At 57.4% G+C, this 18,947-nt stretch overlaps 1 protein-coding gene across 1 annotated transcript in view; it reads left to right on the forward strand.

Moving 5' to 3' along the window:
• The first annotated feature begins 530 nt into the window (after positions 1–530).
• The window catches only part of TAF4 (TATA-box binding protein associated factor 4), a 71,083-nt gene continuing 52,666 nt past the window's right edge, over positions 531–18,947 (forward strand). The window contains exon 1 of the mRNA XM_061207927.1: positions 531–1,879. Coding sequence (XP_061063910.1) covers positions 598–1,879 — 1,282 coding nt within the window. The 5' untranslated portion in view covers positions 531–597. The remainder of the gene's footprint in view (positions 1,880–18,947) is intronic.

The following is an 18,947-nucleotide window of genomic DNA, read 5'->3' on the forward strand; positions in this document are numbered from 1 at the left end:
CCGGCTCCCTCGCCTGCCCGCCCGGCTCTCCCGTCAGCTCCGGCCGCAGCCATTTTGGAGCGAGCGGAAACAAAGAGCCAGTCACCGCCGCCGCCCCCACCAGGTCCCGGCCGCGGTCCCCGCCCGTCTCGTCCTCCTGGCCTCCGGCCTCTAGACCGTCCGCCGGTCCGGACCCCCACGTCCCCGCCGGCCCAAGGGCGCCGTGCCCGCCGCCCGCTACCCACCCGCCCGCCGAGCCCCGGCCGCCCTCCTGCGCACCGGCCTCTGCCGCTCGCAGCCATTGGCCGCACCTTTTAGGCGAGCGCCGCGGCCAATCGTGGGGCGCCGGGCGGCCGGGCGGGGGGCACCACGGCCAATGGCGAGGCGCCGGGCGGCGGGCGGGGGCGGGCGCGCCGCCGCGCCTGCGCAACGCGCCACCACCGCCCTCCCCCCCGCCCGGCCGCCCGCGCCCCCCGCCCGGCCGCCGCCCCCGCCCCGCCCGGCGCGCGCCGCCCCCCGCCCGCCCCCGCGGCCGCCCGCCCGCCCGCCCGCCCGCGCGGAGCCTCCTCCCCGCCCAGCGCCGGCCGAGCGGCGGCGGCGGCGGGCCGAGGAGGAAAGATGGCGGCGGGCTCGGATCTGCTGGACGAGGTCTTCTTCAACAGCGAGGTGGACGAGAAAGTGGTGAGCGACCTGGTGGGCTCGCTCGAGTCGCAGCTGGCGGCCAGCGCGGCCCACCACCACCACCTCGCGCCCCGCGCGCCCGAGGCGCGGGCCGCGGCCGCCGGCGCGCTCGGGAACCATGTCGGAGCCGGAGCCGTGCCGGCCGAGGGCGCGCCCGCAGCGGCGCCGGAGCCGCCCCCCGCAGGTAGAGCGCGGCGCGGCCTGAGCGCGGGCGGCCGCCGGCCGGGCCCGCGTCCTCACTGCGCTGCCCCGCTTGTCCCCGCAGGGCCCGCCGCGAAGCTGAGCGCGCTCGAGGCCGGCGCGAGCGCCGCGGCCGGCGCCGGGGCCGGGGCGGGCGCCGCGGCCGGGGCCTGCGCGCCGGGGGCAGCGGCCGCGCCCGAGCCCGCCGCCAAGCCCGCCGCCCGCAACGGCCCGCCCGGCGGCCCCGGCGCCGCGCAAACTTTGAATGGGAGCGCCGCGTTGGGGAACTCGCTCCGCGCCGCCGCCGCACCTGCTGTCAGCCTGCTCCACAACGGGCCCGCGCCCGCGCCGCCGCCGCCCAAGCCCGCCGCCGCCACTGTCATCCAGACGCCGCCCTTCCTCGGCGCCCCCCCCGCGCCCGCGCCCCGCGCCCCCTCGCCCCCCGCGCCCGCCGCGCCCCCCGCGACCCCCGCGCCCGCCGCCGCTGCCCCGCCGCCGCCGCCGCCGCCCGCCGCCGCCAGCCTGGCCCGGCCGCCTGGCCCCCCGGCCGGACCCCCGGCGGCCGCGCAGAACGGGGGCAGCGCCGCGCCCGCCCCCGCGCCCGCCCCCGCGCCCGCCCCGGCCCCAGCGCCCGCTTCTGCCCCGGCGCCCGCCGCCAACAGTCAGCCCGGGCCCGCCGCCGCGCCCGCGCAAGTGGCCAAGGCCGACTCGCCCAAGACCGCGCTGCAGCCGGCGCCCCCGCCGCCGCAGACCCTGGCGGCCAGCTGCCCGGCCGGCGCGGGGGCCGGCATGATCCTCGGGCCAACTATGCAAGGGGCTCTGCCCGCCGCCGCTGCCGCCGGTCTCCCGCCGCCGGCCCCCGGTACCCCCACCGGGCTGCCCAAGGGCTCGGCCAGCACGGTGACCCAGAGCCTGCCCAGGACGCCCTCGGCCACCAGCGGCGGGATCCGGGCCACGCTGACGCCCACGGTCCTCGCCCCACGCCTGCCGCAGCCGCCGCAGAACCCGACGAACATCCAGAACTTCCAGCTGCCCCCAGGTGAGTGGCCGCGCCGCCGGGCGGGTGCGTGCGTGCCCCGCAGCTGGGCGTCCAGGAAGTTGTCGGGCTGGCAGGACGCGGAGGTCATGGGTCCTACGCGGGCCTGCCGCGAGCGGGGGTGCGCCTCTGCCCCGGCGCGGGACGGTCCTGGGCGTGCGAGTGTCTGTGCGGGAGTGTGTGTGTGATGTGGCAGAGGGGGCCTCCTACCTGGTGCAGTGCTTGGCTCCAGCTTAGCCCATTGCGTTGCAGAGCTTCTCTGCCAGGGCTGCCAGTCCAGCGAGGGGGTCCTTTGCTCCCTTCTTGGCCCTGTGTGCCTGTGCCCAGTGCCCCCACGGTGGAGAGCAGTAGCAGCTGCTGTTTCGGGGACAACTTACTCGGTTGTTCAGTCTGGGCCCGTGGCTTTCCCACGCTTGGCACTTCTCTCTCTGATTTCTGGGATCAGGCATGTGGTCTGTGTCCTCATTGAACGCTCCTCCTCGTTTATTATATTGGGCTGTGATTGGTGTCCCCTGCCGGTGGGCTAGGGACCCCCCTTTCCTGGTGAGGTCAGCGGAGTGATGCCCCCTCCACGAGGCTGGGCAAGGCTGCATGGAAAGCTTTCGCTGCCCTGCTGACACCAGGATGGCAGAGTTCCCAGGTGAGCCCGGAGGAGTCGCGGGGCACACAGCCTTCCTGGTCGGAGCCCTTGCCACACGCCTGCTCTGCAGCCGTGTTTCAGCACTCCTCGTAGTCACCGTGTCGTTCTGCACGGTGTCCTCACGTAGAGGATGCCCGGTTACCTTGATTATTACCAGTGAAGTCAGCGGTGGGCACGTGCTCTCCTATCAGCGGGTCCCTCGGAGGTACAGACGGTGCAGGAGGACAGGGAGCCTCCGTGATCCCACGCTCCATCTCCCGTCATCTCGGCAGCTCTTTAGGTTCGCCAGCGAAAGGTCCCCCACGGCATTACGTGTCCCGCTGCTTTGTTTCGGGCTTCCTGGGCAGAGAGAAACTCCAGCGCTGGAGGCTCCCTGTCTTCCCTTCCATGCTCTCCGCCTCGCCTGCGTGGACTCGGAGCGCCCCTCCCGTGCTGTGTAGTAACGTGTGCCGCCGCACAGGAGTAGTAGAAACAGCACCTTCTGTGCCTGTGTCCCCATGCTTTCTGGAAAGAACGGTTGGTCACCTTGAGAGGATTTCAGCGTCTTGGAAGGAAGGTTTTGCTGTCAAAGTGCTGTGAAGTTTGGAGCGGTGGCGAAGCCTGGCAGGGACCTGATGTCACACGGGTGGGAGGAGGGGAGGTTCCAGCCAAGAGCAGTGTTTTGGGGTGGTTGTGGGAGCCCCCCTGCTGTGAGGGGGGTGTAAGTTACTTGAGAGGTGCGGGCTGCCCCTTACAGCACAGTTTGTTTGCTTTTGAGTTTGTAGGAGGGTTTTATTAAAGGTTGTGTTTTGCTCATTATGTGTCTTTTGACCTTTTAGTGGAAGATGTTTGATCTTCAGTAACGTTTGAAAAAGAGAATTCGTGGTTGTAGCACATTATGGACAACGTCAAAATAGTTTTTACCTAGTTATTAAAATACCTTCTCCGTGGTCTTCAGCACCCGCCTCGCTCCTAGCAAGGCGGGTTCCGTGCACTGCACTTTTGTTATTGAAAACTGGTGTGAGCTCGTCAGTAAATTTTGTGAGGCTGGCGCTGTGCCTGGCTCCCAGGGCGGGGCGGAGGCCCCCCCCCCCCCCCCCCCCCCCGCCCCCTGGCCTGCCCGGATGGTGCCTGTAGGTGTGGCCGTTTGGGGTTGACTGGATCCCCTTGGTCTGGGCCTCTGCGTAGGTGAAGCCTTCGCTACCTTATTTCTTCTGGGGGGAGGAAGCTGTGGTTTGGAAAGGGCACCTCTGTCATCTTCGTTGTGATTGACCCTGTACTCCCTCTCATCTCCTGTGCTAGCGGTGTGTTAGGGATGTCTGCATGTGACAAGTAGGCGACTGCTTGAAGAGAATTGTAAAAGCGCTGACTCTTTGCATGAGTTCTCACGAGTCTTTGCATTAGTCCCATGTGTGAGAGCAGAGAACAGCTCTTGTTGACATTTGGGTGACAAATGCTGAGAGCTGTGCTTTAAAAGGGCCAAATGCTTTCTAGAAAATAAAAGATTCGCATTCATCTCTTCATGCTCCCCTCCCCCCACAGTTGATCTACTGATTTGGAGCGCTGATTAATTCCGCTCCTTCACTTTAATAACAGAAGAAGCACAAAAAGTATAGTTAAAATTACTACCAATACCCCACAGCAAAGTATCTTCTTTTAAATAGCACAAATTAATTCTTTAAAGCAAAGTGACAGATTACGAATATTCTAGTTACCTCGTATGATTGGTCAATCAGAAAATGTTAAATTCTGTTTGATGTTTCCTTTTCATTGAAATCTTTCATCGTAAAAATGTACAAAGCGGAGGTGGAATTAACTTGTAAAAATAACTGTTGCTTTTGCATGATAACTCATTCTTGTTAGTACTCAGGCATTAGGGGTGGGCAGGGTTTTCAAAGCTACACTTAGGTGTCAAGTGAAATAACAGACTGTTGGCAGTTGGAGTGTGGGTGAGAGAGGCCTGCCCCTCCCTGTGCCTTCCCTCCCTGTAGGTCAGAGTCCGAGGGGGGAAACAGAGGGACAGAGGTTTCACCGAGTCCCTGAGGGCCAGTCAGGCCTTGCACGTTTCATCCTCACAGCCCACCGTGAGCGCGTGTTGAACTTGGTTTCAGGAAACTCAGTCTCGATATTCCTTGTCAGGACGGTTTTGTAAAGAGACGTTGATGTTATTGTAATTAATTTACTCACTTAAGGGTACCAGAGTCTCAATTTTATCTGCTGTGGGGAATATCAAGAACACATAAGCCTTCAGAGAGATTGTTGCAGCAAAGGCAGTGGACCCAAGAACAGTGAAAAGCACTAGTTAGTTCTGTACAGCTTAGAATAGTCATAACATCGAAGTAACGTTATTATTATAGTTGAAAGGAGAGAAAAGTGATACGACACTAAAATTGGCATGTGCGCAAATGGTTTCAAGAGAGCTTTTCAGATAGGTGTTACGCTAGAGATGCTTATTTCTAAAGGTTATCTTTTGGCAAAACTTGCATTTTCAGCAGTGTATGTCTGTCTGTTCTGCTTTCACAGAAAATTTGTTCTCCTGTGGGTCTAAGGTTTGGCCGAAGTGTCGGTTCTCATTCCAGGATAGAACACCTTTCGTCCATACCTGGGCTTCGGGAATGTTTGCATGGGGCTGGCTTAAGATGAACACTCCTGAGGCTGCTGAGGTCTAGGGCAGGGGTTCCCGTCCTTGGTGAATAGAATTATTGGATGGTGGGGAAAGGGGAAAAAGAGTCCAGGGTAGCCGACTGTGCTGTGTGGACCGGGTTGAGTTCTGGGAAGGCTGATCCTGAGCCAGGTGGCAGCCCCAGAGTTTTGGGGTCTGGACATCTGGTGGCCGACTTTGGCAGAAGTGCTTTGGCACAAGGGACGTTCTTAGGAGTTTAGATTTTGTTACTTGAGGGCACTCTTGACCTGGGACAGAATGTATGGTTCTTTGGAGCCTCAGTTTCCCCAGGTGGAAAGTGAGCTTGACCATTTTGTGAAGCACTGTGAAACTGCATTGGGAGGAACGGTACGCACCACTGTCAAGTAGCGTTTATTCACACGCTGTCTCAGCTCCATTACGTTTCTCACTGGTTTCCAAGCAGTATGTTGCTGTAGAGGTAGTAAAGTCTAAAACACAGTTTTATTCCCATCAGAACCATGCCCAGATTGGACAGGTTCTCAGGGACCAGGGAGCCTGGTGTGGTGGCCGGCTCTGCTTCTGTAAGTGAGAAAGTTGCTGAGGTTGTCACAGGTGGGCCGTAGACCTGGGGGACATGTCCTGGCAGCCATGGGGGGCAAGGGGGTGCAGCTGTCTGCAGAGAGAGTGGACCTGGGCAGGGGGCTCACTTTAGGCCAAAGGCCTTCACTGAGTTTTTCTCTTGACATCCTTAGATAACAGTGACATTTGAAAAAAACAAAAAAAGCTCTTGGGGAGCTGTACCCGGCCAGCACTGGCAGCTGTGCTTAGCGTAGCAGAGTGGCGGCTGAGTTCGCTTCCACACCGCCGGCTTGGAGGCGAGGCCCGCGGCGGGCAGGCAGGCGGTCACTCTGCCTCGCTCTCTGTCCCACCTTGGAAGCTGGCTGTCCCCAGGGTGGACGTAGCCGTCTTGGTGACGTGCACCGGGAAGACGTCGCACACATACGTGGGTGTCTTTCAGAGCTGGTGGTTCTCACGTTTTAGCAGCAGCCAGGAAGGGGGGTCCCTCAGGCCCCTCCGGGGCGTCTGCTCTCACTGCGCTCCAGGGCAGCGGGCCCTGCCCTTGTGGCGGAACCACCGGAGTTTGAAGAGACAACTTTCCGAGCACTACGGCATGAGGGGCGGGTCCTTCTTTGTGAGGGCTCTGGAAGGAAGCGGTCGGGAAAGTGGTCTCCTGGCCAGGGGGCGGCTGTCTCGTCCCCCAGACTGTGGGGTGGAGCCTGGGCTCCGGCTCCTCAAGGGCCTGCAGAGTCTCTGACAGGTGGGCGCTGGGCCCCCCGGCAGTGGTGTTTGATCAGAACAGGAGCGGCCGGGTGCAGACCCCGCCCTGGGGGAAGCGGCTCAGGGGGAAGAGCAGCAGGTGCACCTGTCTGTTTCCTTGAAGTCGTAATGAGACGCCGGCGGTTCCTGATGTGCTTCCCGAGCCCGGTTCAGTGTAAGTGTAAGCGTTCCTCATCGTAAATGATACGTTTTAAGAAAGCTTTTCCATAAATCACTAGTCGTATGTGAGTTGATCAAAACATAATTAAAACCGTTTTTGAAAATCTTGAAGCAGAGATTTTGAAGGATTCTGGAGAAACTTGCCTGAGATTTGGGGTAATTTGCATAGGTCTCAGAAGCACTTTTCGTTGTCTTCATGTTGATAACAAGCAGGAGACTCAGATTTTCTTGATTGTCTTGATTGATTCGGTCACCGTTTAGAGCTCCCACCTCTGAAATTTGTCTCAGGCTGGAGGTCGGCAGCCTTTTATTTAATCAGGCCTTTGATAGTAAATAAAACAGTCAAAGTAAGTAAGAAAACCAAAGGAGAGGGGAGCTGTTTGCAGCAGGACCCCCTGTCCTGGGTGCTGTGCGCCTGGCAGGTGACTGAACTGTGCTGTTTCCTGCTGGGCCTGAGGGGACCTTGGCTCCTGGCCTGTAAATTACAAATGCGTGCACTTCAGAGCTTCTTACTTAGAATAATTGCCCTTTAACGCTCCGTGAAGTAGAGCAAGTGCTATAAAGTCATGATTGAAAATTGGAAACTCTGTATTTCTAGGGTAGGGCTATGCACGCTTTGAATGAGAAATTTTGAAATTTTAAAAATAAATAAATTTATTTATTTATTTTCGGCTGCGTTGGGTCTTCATTGCTGCGCGCGGGTTTTCTCTAGTTGCAGCGAGCGGGGGCTACTCTGTCGCGGTGCATGGGCTTCTCATTGCGGTGGCTCCTCTTATTGTGGAGCACGGGCTCTAGGCACACAGGCTCCAGTAGTTGCAGCACGTGGGCTCAGTTGTTGTGGCTCACGGGCTCTAGAGCAGAGGCGCAGGAGTTGTGGCGCACGGGCTTAGTTGCTCCGCGGCATGTGGGATCTTCCCAGACCAGGGCTCGAACCCGTGTTCCCTCCACTGGCAGGCGGATTCCTAACCACTGCGCCACCAGGGAAGTCCTAAAAATTTTGAATTTTATATGTCCTCGAATAGCTACACCAAGGAATTAAAACCTTCAGTAAACAAAGAGATACAAAAAATGTCCACAATTTAGATTCCTCCCCCCGCCCCCATTTGAAAAGTGCATAGGTGTCGCCCCTGTTTGTCCAGCTTCCTTGTCTGGCTGCCTGCCTGTCCGTGCTGCTGCATGGGCGTGGATGGAGGCCGTGGATGGAGGCCAGGGAGCTCCCCACCCTCTCGGCATAGGCATCGTGAGCCGGGCTTGAAGCAGGGCCTGTGAGTGCAGAGCCCCTCTGCAGCCCTGCAGGCCTGTGAAGCTGAGTTGGACTTTTGTCCTTCCCTCCTGAAGTTAGAGCCTGGATGGGAACTTTCTGCCTTTTCCACATGGCCTGGGAGGAAGGGACGTGCACGCTGATTCTGAGCCCAAACGCGTGACCAGGTGAAGAGGAGGGTGCGGGATATCCGCGCTGACACTGGGGAACTAGTATCCTCCAGGGCTTGTTTCCAAATATTTTCTAGCTCCAGAGGTTGGGGAAATCCTAAAACGGTTCTTATGACCGTATCAAATTGGGTGTCAGATTTTAGAACTTAGGGGCAAGCGGTAAGAAGGTTCATAGCTCTCAAGTGACTTGTTTTTGGGGGGGAGGTCAGTGGTCTGAGTAGACACCAAGTGGACAGGGCAGGACTCTAGTAGCCAGGAGACCTAAGCCCTCCTCCCCAGGGCTGGGCACGGCCTGCCAGGTGTGTGTCTGCTGGTCGGAGTGGCAGGTGTTGGCTGGACACTCCACAGAGGGCAGAGAGGCCTGTGGGGTCACCGAGGAGACTGCGAGCTTTGGGGAGGGAGAGGGCAGCACATACCGCCCACACGGCCATGTCTCAGCATCACGGGGAGAAGGCGAGAAGGCAGCTTCTCCACTCCGAGACTTTGTGCTGAAGTATGTGGACAGCTGCTCAGGAAACGAGTTTAAAGGAGTTTTTACACCTCTCACAGGGGAGCTCACCTTCATACGGTTTATGCAGACGGACGCTGGGTGGTAGTGAGCCCAGCACATAAGAGACAGGCCTGCTGCATGCCTGTTTGATCTGTAAAGATGCTGTAAAATAGTAGCATCTTAAGTATCACGACAGGTATTTGAAGAATTAAAAAGGAAAGCATTCTTGATTGATTTTCAAAATGTAACTGTGTTATTAAAATCATTAGTGACTTGAAAATGACTCCTTTCCTCACCTGTTTTTTCTGATCATAAAATTAGTTTTATTCCTTTAGGAAGTTTGGAAAAAAAGGGGCCCTGTGGCCCGCCTTCTCCTGCCTGAGTTTTGAGTGCAGCTCTCACCCCTCAGTGCTCTTTGAAGTTCCCCTCGTCCGCCTGGACCCCCACTGCCTCGGGCCGACACTTCGTCGCAGGCCCCTGTGACAGGCTGCTGTGCTGATGTCCACTGGTCTGTCATGAATGGCCCTTAGGTGGCTGTCCTTGTGTCCACTCTGTGTGCGTCTGCTGGGCTGAGCACTTCCAGGTCTTTGATGAAGATTGTCTTCCGAAGAGCTCGACCATTTACGCTTTTGAAACCATGGTTTTTAGAAACGAGGCCAAAATACGACTCTTTAGAAACCGATAGCGTTCTAAAGACGTCCTTTAGCAAGTTGTATCTAGTTTTACGTCACATTTTTTTCAGCCAGGTGAGGTTAATTAAATCCCTTGGTTGGTGGAGGTGTTGATGGAGACGGCGGCCCGATCGCACTCATGCTTTCCAGGCGTGGGCTGAGCCAGTGAGCCAGGCTGCTGTGGTGCCGGGGTCCAAGCTGGGGGCCCCCAGTCCCACAGAGCCCCTGCTGCCAGGGTGCTTCGTCGTGCTGCGCAGCAGGCAGCGAACGAACACGCGGAGGCTCGGCAGGCTTTCTCACCCGAAGTTGATGAAGGAGTGGACGAGGGACCAGAAGGTACCGCCGGCCGGGAAGGCCTTCCGAGCAGACGAGTGAGACCTGGGTGATGAGAAAGGAGCCGCGTGCCGCCCGGGACCTGGGTTCAGGCAGAGGAGGGAGCCAGTGCAGGGGCCCGAGGGCAGGTCAGGGAGAAGGTCCTGGGCCGGAGTGGGCGAGCGGGGGTGGGGGGAGCCATGGGGGATGGGTGGGGGCTGGCTGGCTAAAGAGCCGTGTAGCCAGGTGTGCTGGGGGTTTGAGTTTATTCTAGGTGCGCTGGGAAGGCTTTGGAGGGTTTCGGCAGCGCAGCGGTAGAATCCGAACTGTGTTGTGAGAGCACTTTGTGTCTGTGGCCTGTGGAATGCAGGGGTGAGGTGGTGGGGGCAGGACGGGTAGCGTCCAGGCGGGGCAGGTAGCCGGGCCTGGGGTGCCGGTGTAGGGTGGAGCGCTGTGGACTTGCTGATAGGCTCAAGGCCAGGGGCGAGGACGGGGAGTCCGAGAGGGACTGAGATTCGGGACCACAGTGACACGGAAGAAGGTGGAACGTTCCCTGGGTGGGCAGTGAGGGTGGGGACAGATGTGTGTGTTTGGACACGTTAAGTGTAAGATGCCTATTCCCAGAGGAAACATCAGAGGTGGGTAGTTAAAGATAAAGCAGGAGCTTGCGAGAGAGGTTGGAAGAGGTCAGAATTTGGGAGTCATGGCATTCGATGGGATTTTTGGTTGTGGACGGTCACCCCCAAGGGAGCCTCAGCGCAGACCCAGCGAGTGAGGGCTGCCTCCTGGGAGAAGGTGGGGAGTGGGCAGCCCCCTGCTGGGGCGGAGTTGGGGAGGGCAGAGGGTCAGGAGGAAAGGGTGGCCCTGAATGCTGCCTGCTCTTTGGGGAAGAAAGACATGGGGCACTTGTTTTAAGAGTGTTTTGTGATGTCGGATGTTTGTCATTGAGGAAGTGCCATCCCCTGGCCTCTTTGCTGTTTTATTTATGAAAACGGCTTAGAATGAACATCATTACTTTCGACATGGTGCGTGAGTTGATGAACTCAGGTGGTTTGCAGTCCTCGACTTCCTGCCACGTGCAGATGGAGGGATGCAGGGGTCTGTAGGTTTCTGGAGCCGGACGGTCCTGTGAAGATGACCTCCCTTGATGAAGATGCTGAGACTGGAGGTGAGTGGCTTTTCAAGGACCCAGTGGCCAGTTACCGAGGGGCTGGGCCCAGAGAGAGGCCGGCCGGCTGGGCCTCCAGGGTGCCTGCTTCTTCCCATGTACCCCTCACGGCTGTGCCGACTTGAAACAGCTAATGCACAGGGACCGGGCTTTTCACGGGGAAAATCCATATGGCAAGAGGCTGTCCCCAGGGTGAGTGTGCCCGCCACCCGTTCTGGAGACGCAGGTGCGGGAGGGCGTGGAGTGCCCGGGCCGCGGGCTTCTCGGGTGGCAGGAACTGTGCTCTGCGGTCCCGGCTTGGAAAGGCCCCTCACGGCGCCCGCGGGCTCTTCTCTGCACGGGCCGCAGGTGCTCCGGTCGAGGCCACCTTGCCGGCTGGAAAGGGGAGCGGTCAGGAGGCACCCTGGCCTTGAGGCCCGGGACCTTTCTCCTGATGGCAGAGGCCGAGGGCTCCTTCGGCCTGTGTCTGGGGGCTGTCTTGGTGGACAGCCAGCAGCCCTACTCGTGGCCCCGCAGGCCAGGGCAGCGGTTTGAGGGCTTGGTCCCTCGTCGGTCAGCAAGCATTGACTGAGCACCAGGTTCAGGTCCGACCTTGTGCCGCCGCAGCGCGGTCCTGTCCTCAGGGAGTGCCTTTCTGACGGGGTCGTGGTGCTGAGCCACTGTAGGTCAGTGCGTGAGGGCAGGAGTGGGGCGAGTGTTCTGTCATTTCTGAGATGCAGTGTTATTAGTCAGTCCGTCCCCTGGTGTAATTTCTCGAAATAGAGGTTCCGTCTGTTATATTCAGTTCTGGAGGCTCCAGAGTTTTCTCTGCTGCTTTGGACTGATTAGATAACAAGTCAGGTCTGGTGCCACTTAGTTATGTGTTTAGCAGTTTAAGAAACTCAGTTCAGAATGCCCACTTTGAAAGTCCTCGGGTGATGTAGTAAAGATAGTCTCCAGCTGGGCCACGGGGAGGCAGGCAGAGAGCCCTGAGCCAGAGCTTGTCAGTGATGGTGCGGGTCCAGGCAAGGCTCCCGGCCGCTCTGGGCCTCGGTGCCTGGCCTGGGTCCTCGTGGACTGACCCCTGCTTCCCTTCCACGCTGAGCGGTTGGGAAACCGCTGCCTGGTGCCGTCTAGGTTTCCTGGTCCTGGAGCTGTGTGGTCTTTGCAAACACACCTCCGCGGGGGCTCTGAGGCTGCGCTTGGGGGTGCTGTTGGCTTGGCGACCTCGGGGCCGCCAGCAGAGTCTCCTGGTGTGGGTGTGGGCTGCCGACCCGCTGGGGACCTGCTGCCCTAGAGACAAGTGTTGTGTCCCCGGCCTAGCCTTAGCAGGGTGGGACAGGTGAGTGCAGGGATGCGTGGGCATGGGCAGAGCTGGCGGAGAGTATCCGGGCTCCATTCTCCGGGTCAGCACGGCCGGACGGCAGGAGTACACCGTGTGCAGGAAGCAGGTGGGGTGGGGCCCAGCGTGAGCCCACTTTCGTGGCTGTGCAGGGACACCACTCGGATCTGTGTTCCCACCTGTGTTGTGCCGTGTGTTCCTTCACGCGTGGGCTTTCTCTAGTTGCGGCGAGCGGGGGCTACTCTTCGTTGCGGTGCACGGACTTCTCATTGAGGTGGCTTCTCTTGTGGAGCACGGGCTCTAGGTGCACAGGCTCAGCACCTGTGGCTCGCGGGCTCCAGAGCGTGGGCTCAGCAGTTTTGGTTATGGGCTTAGCTGCTCTGCGGCATGTGGGATCTTCCCGGACCAGGGCTCGAACCCATGTCCCCTGCATTAGCAGGCGGATTCTTAACCACTGCGCCACCAGGGAAGTCCTTGAATGTTTGTTCTTATAATTGTGTGTATTTTAAAATTCTCCAAGCCACTTCCTGGATGTGATCATGGACGGATGCTTAGTGTGGTGTCGTGGGCGGTGCCACGTGGAGCTCCAGACGTGGGAGGGTGTGGTCGCGGTCACTCAGGTGCCCCTCACACCCTCCTCACTCAGTTCCCCTCTGCTTGGGGCGGTTCCATATGGGGAGCTCCGTGAGTTCTCACTGCTTGGGGAGGAAGCGTGGGCTCTCGACAGCGGCCTGCCCACGCGGGGTTCACAGTCCTATCCCCCTGCTCCTGTGCACGCCTGCCTTCTTTTTTTTTTAAATTTATTTAATTTGTTTATTTTTGGCTGTGTTGGGTCTTCATTGCTGCACGCAGGCTTTCTCTAGTTGCGGCGAGTGGGGGCTACTCTTCGTTGGGGTGCACGGGCTTCTCATTGCGATGGCTCCTCTTGTTGCGGAGCACGGGCTCTAGGCGCACGGGCTTCAGTAGTTGTGGCATGCGGGCTCAGTAGTTGTGGTACGTGGGCTCAGTAGTTGTGGCTCGCGGGCTCAGTAGTTGTGGCGCACGGGCTTAGTTGCTCCGCGGCATGTGGGATCTTCCTGTACCAGGGCTCGAACCCGTGTACCCCATATTGGCAGGCAGATTCTTAACCACTGCGCCACCAGGGAAGCCCATGCCTGCCTTCTTCCTCATCAGTCAGCACCCGGGTCACAGCCGTACATCACGGCCACTCTTCGTTTTGCCGAGAACATCACTCTGGACACTTCTGCCCGTCATCAGGCGCCAGCTCCAGTGTTGCTCCTGGACCTTGGCGTCTGTGGCCCCCAAGGCGGAGCAGGCCCTTCCTCAGGACTGCATGTCTCACGTGTCTCTCATTGAGGCCTGTCTCCATGTGTCCCAGCAGCAGGGCAGGTGGCTCTGAGCCTGTACAGGTGGGGCTTCTTGTGGGTTATCAGTTGGTTTTGACTGTGGTCTCGTCAGCAAAGCAGGGGCACCTGAGGGCAGGGAGCGTGGCTTGTGCGTCGCTCCTTTTTGACCTCAGCATCAGCGTGGCGCTCGCGTGGTGTGCGTGCTCGCCGCTGAGTCAAGGAGGCCTGGGGGTGTTTGTGGTCTCTCCGCTCAGTAGACAGGCCGAGACTTCAGGGAGCCGTTGGTTGAGATGGAGACCAGTGGAGGACAGGATAAGTGTGTTTGGATCTGAGATGTGTAGACGTGAATTAGTCATGGTCTCTGGTCATGTAACAGTTTAATAAGCACCTGTGACACCCCCGGCAGCAGAGCTGGGTCCCTGCCCACCTCCCGCGTGACTGTCTGGTTCCCACCTCTCTGGCCGCGGCAGCCGTTGTCCCTACTCGTGGTCACCACACCCTCGTTTCCCCTTCCTACCTGCTCGTGGCATCTTCCTAAAGGTTGCTGAACCGTGTGTTTGGTTTTGCCGTAACTTTGTAGAGAGGGCCGTGCTGTGGGCCATCTTCTGGGACCTTGGCTCCTCGGGTGTCGTGGTGCAGGAGTCGTCCTCCTGTAGGGCGGGCGGTCCTTTGTCACCTGGGGACCCCACAGCTTCTTCAGCCCCGCTCACCTTGCTGGGGTGTCCAGTGGGGGAGCAGGGGGCACAGTCCTGTCGTGGGAGGAATCGCCAGCCCAGGAAGTGTTGCCACTTCCCAGCAACGTGTGGGATATGCTGAGCACAGGCCAGTTATTTGCGTACGAAAACTCACGTACTTGGTTCTAGACGCTTGTGTTTGGGTTGTCCCCTAGATGCCCAAGTGAGTGTCGGCGGGAATTGAGATGTGAGTCAAATTCAGAAGTGGGTTCAGGGCTGGGGACCTAGAAGGGGGGGTCCCTGAAAGGGGGATGGTACTTTAAACCAGGGGGTCGGTGTGCTCGCCTGGTTTGGGGGACGGGTAGGATAACCAGGGAGGAAAGAAGCGCCCACAGATGTGTTCTGAGACCTTGTGACACCTGGAGGTGGAACAGGCGGGTGCAGCAAAGGATGCTGCAGAGGAGACAGGGGAAGAAGGGGGCCCTCGGGGCGGGGAGGCAGGTGTGGGGTCAGGAGTGTGTCAAGGAGGTGAGTGTCTTCATCTGGCGGGGAGGTGAAGATGGAGCTGCCCTTGGGTTGGGCCCTGGAGGCTGGTGACTGGAACGGGCCAGCCTGGGGGAAGGTGAGAAGGGCCGTTGGGGTGTCATGACGGTGCTTGGGGACTGTCGGTGGGGGACATGCAAGTGGAGTCTCAGGAGTCTCAGTCTCTTTGGTTGTTTCTGGGCTTGTTTCTGAAAGATGGGAGATTTTAGAGCACGGCTCTCCAGTGGAAATGTGACATGAGCCACACGGGAAGTTCAGTTTCCAGTAGCAGTTAAAAAGGACAAAAAACATGAGTGTACAGCAAGATGAAAGTAATTTTAACATATTTTAGCCCACTGTATCACGTCGGGCTGTCACCCGTATCCAAGTCACCCTGAGCTGTTGGTGCGCCTGCGGACTCAGCACAGCCCTGCCTGGGGCTCGAGGTGGCTCCTGGACTTGCACCTGGGGACGGAGAGTGCGGCGGGGGAAGGAGGGTGTGTGGTCAGGCCCTGGAGGAGGTCGCTGGGGGCCGGGCACTGAGCCAGAGGGAGGCGTGTGGAGCCGGCCTTTGGGGTGGGGGAGTGTGAAGAGCTTCCGTGCGGGCGGCAGCGGGGACGGAGTGGGGAGGGGTGTGCAGGAGGCAGGTGGGAGGGTCTGGGCTGGATGGGGGGGCCCTGCCTCCTTCCCTGGGAGCAGTGGGGAGGGGGGCCGTGTGCGCTGTGGCCTGCCTGCGGCAAAGCACTGGGTCACCGGGAGAAATCGGGTGGTGGGAGCGCCCAGAGTCTACCAGGGTGGCCGCGGGGCTGAGGTTGGGTGCGTTAGCACGAGGATGACGGACGGATCAGTGATTGCTCAGCGGCAGCGTTTTTGAGAGTGAAAGGAGGACACGGATAACGGAGCTCAGACAGGAGGGGGCAACCATTGCTCTGGGCGGGTCGGCCCCGTGGGGCTGGGGGGTGCAGCCCGCGGCGGGAAGAGGCCACGCTGGCTGGCGCTTGGGGTCCCCCGCGCCCACCCCACCTCGCTGCCCGGGGGCTGACGTCCTGCTGGAGCCGTTCTCCAGGAGCTTCCAGGGGGAGGCTGTGGCAAGCACGCCTGTCTCTGGCCGGGGGCCCTGACACACTGGGCCCCAGCCGCACCGAGGGCCCGGACCTTCAGCCCAGCGTTGCCATCTCCATGCCGGTCGCAGGACCCATCCACTGGGGTCTCCTGGGGCGGGTGCCCCCTGGCCCTGCCGTCGAGCCTGCGCCCCTGGACGCTCCAGTTCTCCAGGTTGAGGACAGCGTGCTGCTGTTTCTGTGGGCACTTCGCCCCTTCTTAGTAATTTCGCGCCTGTGCTCTCTTTCTGAAACTCCTTTTAGTTTGCCGGGAGCGTTGTGTCGTGTCTGGGTGGTTTGCTGTTGTGCGTTCTCCCCGGTTGTGGGCGCCCCGTGTCCCCAGCTCTCTTGAGTTGCTTTGTGAGAAAGGAAGCCCTCTGATCCTCAGCACGTAGCAGGTGTGCACGCCCCTGTCCTGTAGGAGCCTTTCCTGAAGTGTCTGGTGGTCCTGGCTTGTCTGAGCACGGCATGAACAGGGTGGGGGTCGTGCTCGTGCCCCGGCGCCCCTCATCTCTGGATGATCAGGCGGGACTAGGCGGGACTTCCTGATGCCAGAACGTCCTCAGTGTCTTAGGAGAGGATAATCCGGGTGTGAGTTCTTCTGCTTAAAGCCTGGACACGCGGCTGCTGTGCTACCCAGACTCCCCCAGTTCCTGTCCGTGGTCCCTGCAGCAGGCACCTCCCTCCCCGAGCCCTTGGGGGCGGTGCTGGGCAGACCCCTTCCTGCCCCTCCGCCTGGAGTCTGCTTTTCCTCCTTCATTCCTTGGTTCTTAGTTTCCTGACCAGGGATCGGACCCACGTCCACGGCAGTGGAAGCCCGCATCCTAACCTCTGGACTGCCAGGGAATTCCTGGAATCTCCCATCCTTCTGTTTTCTCCTTCTCTTGGGGGCTTGGGTCCACTTAGGTTCCTTTATTCTCATTTTAGTGGGTCTCGGTGGGGGAGGAGATTGTTCCACCGGTCAGCCAGCCGCCCAGAGGCTGCTTCTCAGGGGGGTTTTGGGGCACCTCCCTGGATTCTCCAAGTACTAGCAAAAGCAGATTTAAAAAAAATATATTTACTTATTTATTTATTTTTGGCTGTGTTGGGTCTTAGTTGCGGCGTGCGGGATATTTTGTTGTGGCGCGAGCTCTTCGTTGTGGTGTGCGGGCTCAGTAGTTGCGGCTCGCGGGCTCTCTAGTTGAGGCACGAGGGCTCAGTTGCCCCTAAGCATGTGGGATCTTAGTTCCCTGACCAGTGATCGAACCCATGTCCCCTGCATTGGAAGGCGGATTCTTAACCACTAGACCACCAAGGAAGTCCCCAAAGCAGATTTTTTTAAAGACAATTTTTTTAGAGCATTTTTAGTTTCACAACAAGTTAAGAGAAAAGTATAGAGATTACTTGTATGCCCCCTGCCCCCGCACATGCATAACCTCCCCCATTATCCACACCCTCCACCAGATGGTGCGTTTGTTACAACTGATGAACCTGCATTGGCACCTCGTCGTCACTCAGGGTCCATGGTTTACATCAGGGTTCACTCTTGGTGCTGTACATTCTATGGGTTTGGACAAATGTATAATGACATGTATCCACCATTATAGTATCGTACAGAATACTTTTACTACCCTCAAAATTCTCTGTGCTTCACCTGTTCATCCCTCTCTCCCCCAGCCCCCGGCAACCACTCATCTTTTCACTGTCACTGTCTCCATAGTCTTTTCCAGAGTGTCGTATAGTTGGAATCATACGGTATTGTAGTTTTTTCTGATTGTCCTCTTTCACTTAGTAATGTACACTTATGGTTCCACCATGTCTTTTCATGGCTTGATTGTTCATTTCCTTTTATCACTGAATAACATTCCACTATCTGGGCATACTGCAGTTTATTTATCCATTCACCTGCTGAAGGACATCTTGGTTGCTTCCAAGTTTTGACAGTTGTGAATAAAGCTGCTTTAAACATCTGTGCGCAAGTTTTTGTGTGGACATGAGTTTTCAGCTCCTTTGGATAAATACCAAGGAGCAGAGTTGCTGCATCATATGGTAAGAGTATGATTCGTTTTGTAAGAAACTGTCAAACTGTCTTCCAAAGTGGCTGCACCATTTCACATCCCCACCAGCAGTGATGAGAGTTCCTGTTGCTCCACATCCTCACCAGCATTTGGTGTTGCCAGTGTTCTGGATTTTGGCCATTCTGAGAGTGATATAGTGGTGTCTCATTGTTTTAATTTGCACTTCCCTGGTGACATATGACGGGAAGCATCTTTTCATGTGCTTATTTGCCATCTGTATATCTTCTTTGCTGGGATACCTGTTTAGGTCTTTGGCCCATTTCCAGTTGGGTTGTTTGTTTTCTTACTGAGTTTTAAGAGTTCTTTGTATATTTTGGTTAACAGTCCTTTATCAGGTGTGTCTTTTGCAAATATTTTCTCCCAGTCTGTGGCTTGTCTTCTCATTCTCTTGAAGTTGTCTTTTGTAGAACAGATGTTTTTCGTTTTAATGAAGTTCAGCCTATCAATTTTCTCTTTTATGGATCCTGCCTTTGGTGTTGTATCTGAAAAGGCATCACCAGGCCCAGGTCATCTAGGTTTTCTCCTCTGTTATCTTCTTGGAGTTTTATAGTTTGCACTTTACATTTAGGTCTATAATGCATTTCGAGTTAATTCCCGTGAAGGGTGTAAGGTCTGTGTCTAGATTCATCTTTTGCTTGTGGATGGGTGTCCAGTGGTTCCAGCACCATTTATTGAAGAGACTGTCTTTGCTCTATTGTATTGCTTTTGGCCCTTTGTCCAAGATCAGTTGACGATATTTGTGTGGGTCTATTTCTGGGCTCTCTGTTCTGTTCCATTGATCTATGTGTCTGTTCTTTCCCCAGTACCACACTGTCTTCATTACTGTAGCTTTTTAGTAAGTCTTGAAGTTGGGTAGTCAGCCCTCCAACTTTGTTCTTTTCCTTCAATACTGTGTTGACCATTCTGGGTCTTTCGCCTCCTCTCCGTGTGAACTTTAGAATCAGTTTGTTGATACTCATGAAATAATGTGCTGGGATTTTGATTGGGAATGTGTTGAATCTACAGATCAAGTTGGGAAGAACTGACATCTTGACAGTATTGAGCCTTCCTATCCATGAACATGGACTATCTCTTCATTGATTTAGTTCTCCTTTGATTTAATTCATCATTGTATGTATTATGTTAGATTTATATCTAAGTATTTAACTTTTGGGTGCTAATGTAAATGGTATTGTGTTTTTAATTTGAAATTCCATTTATTCATTGTTGGTTTATAGGAAAGCGATTGAATTCTTTTTTT

This window comes from Eubalaena glacialis, chromosome 13, assembly GCF_028564815.1.
Source record: "Eubalaena glacialis isolate mEubGla1 chromosome 13, mEubGla1.1.hap2.+ XY, whole genome shotgun sequence".
Lineage (NCBI taxonomy): Eukaryota > Metazoa > Chordata > Mammalia > Artiodactyla > Balaenidae > Eubalaena > Eubalaena glacialis.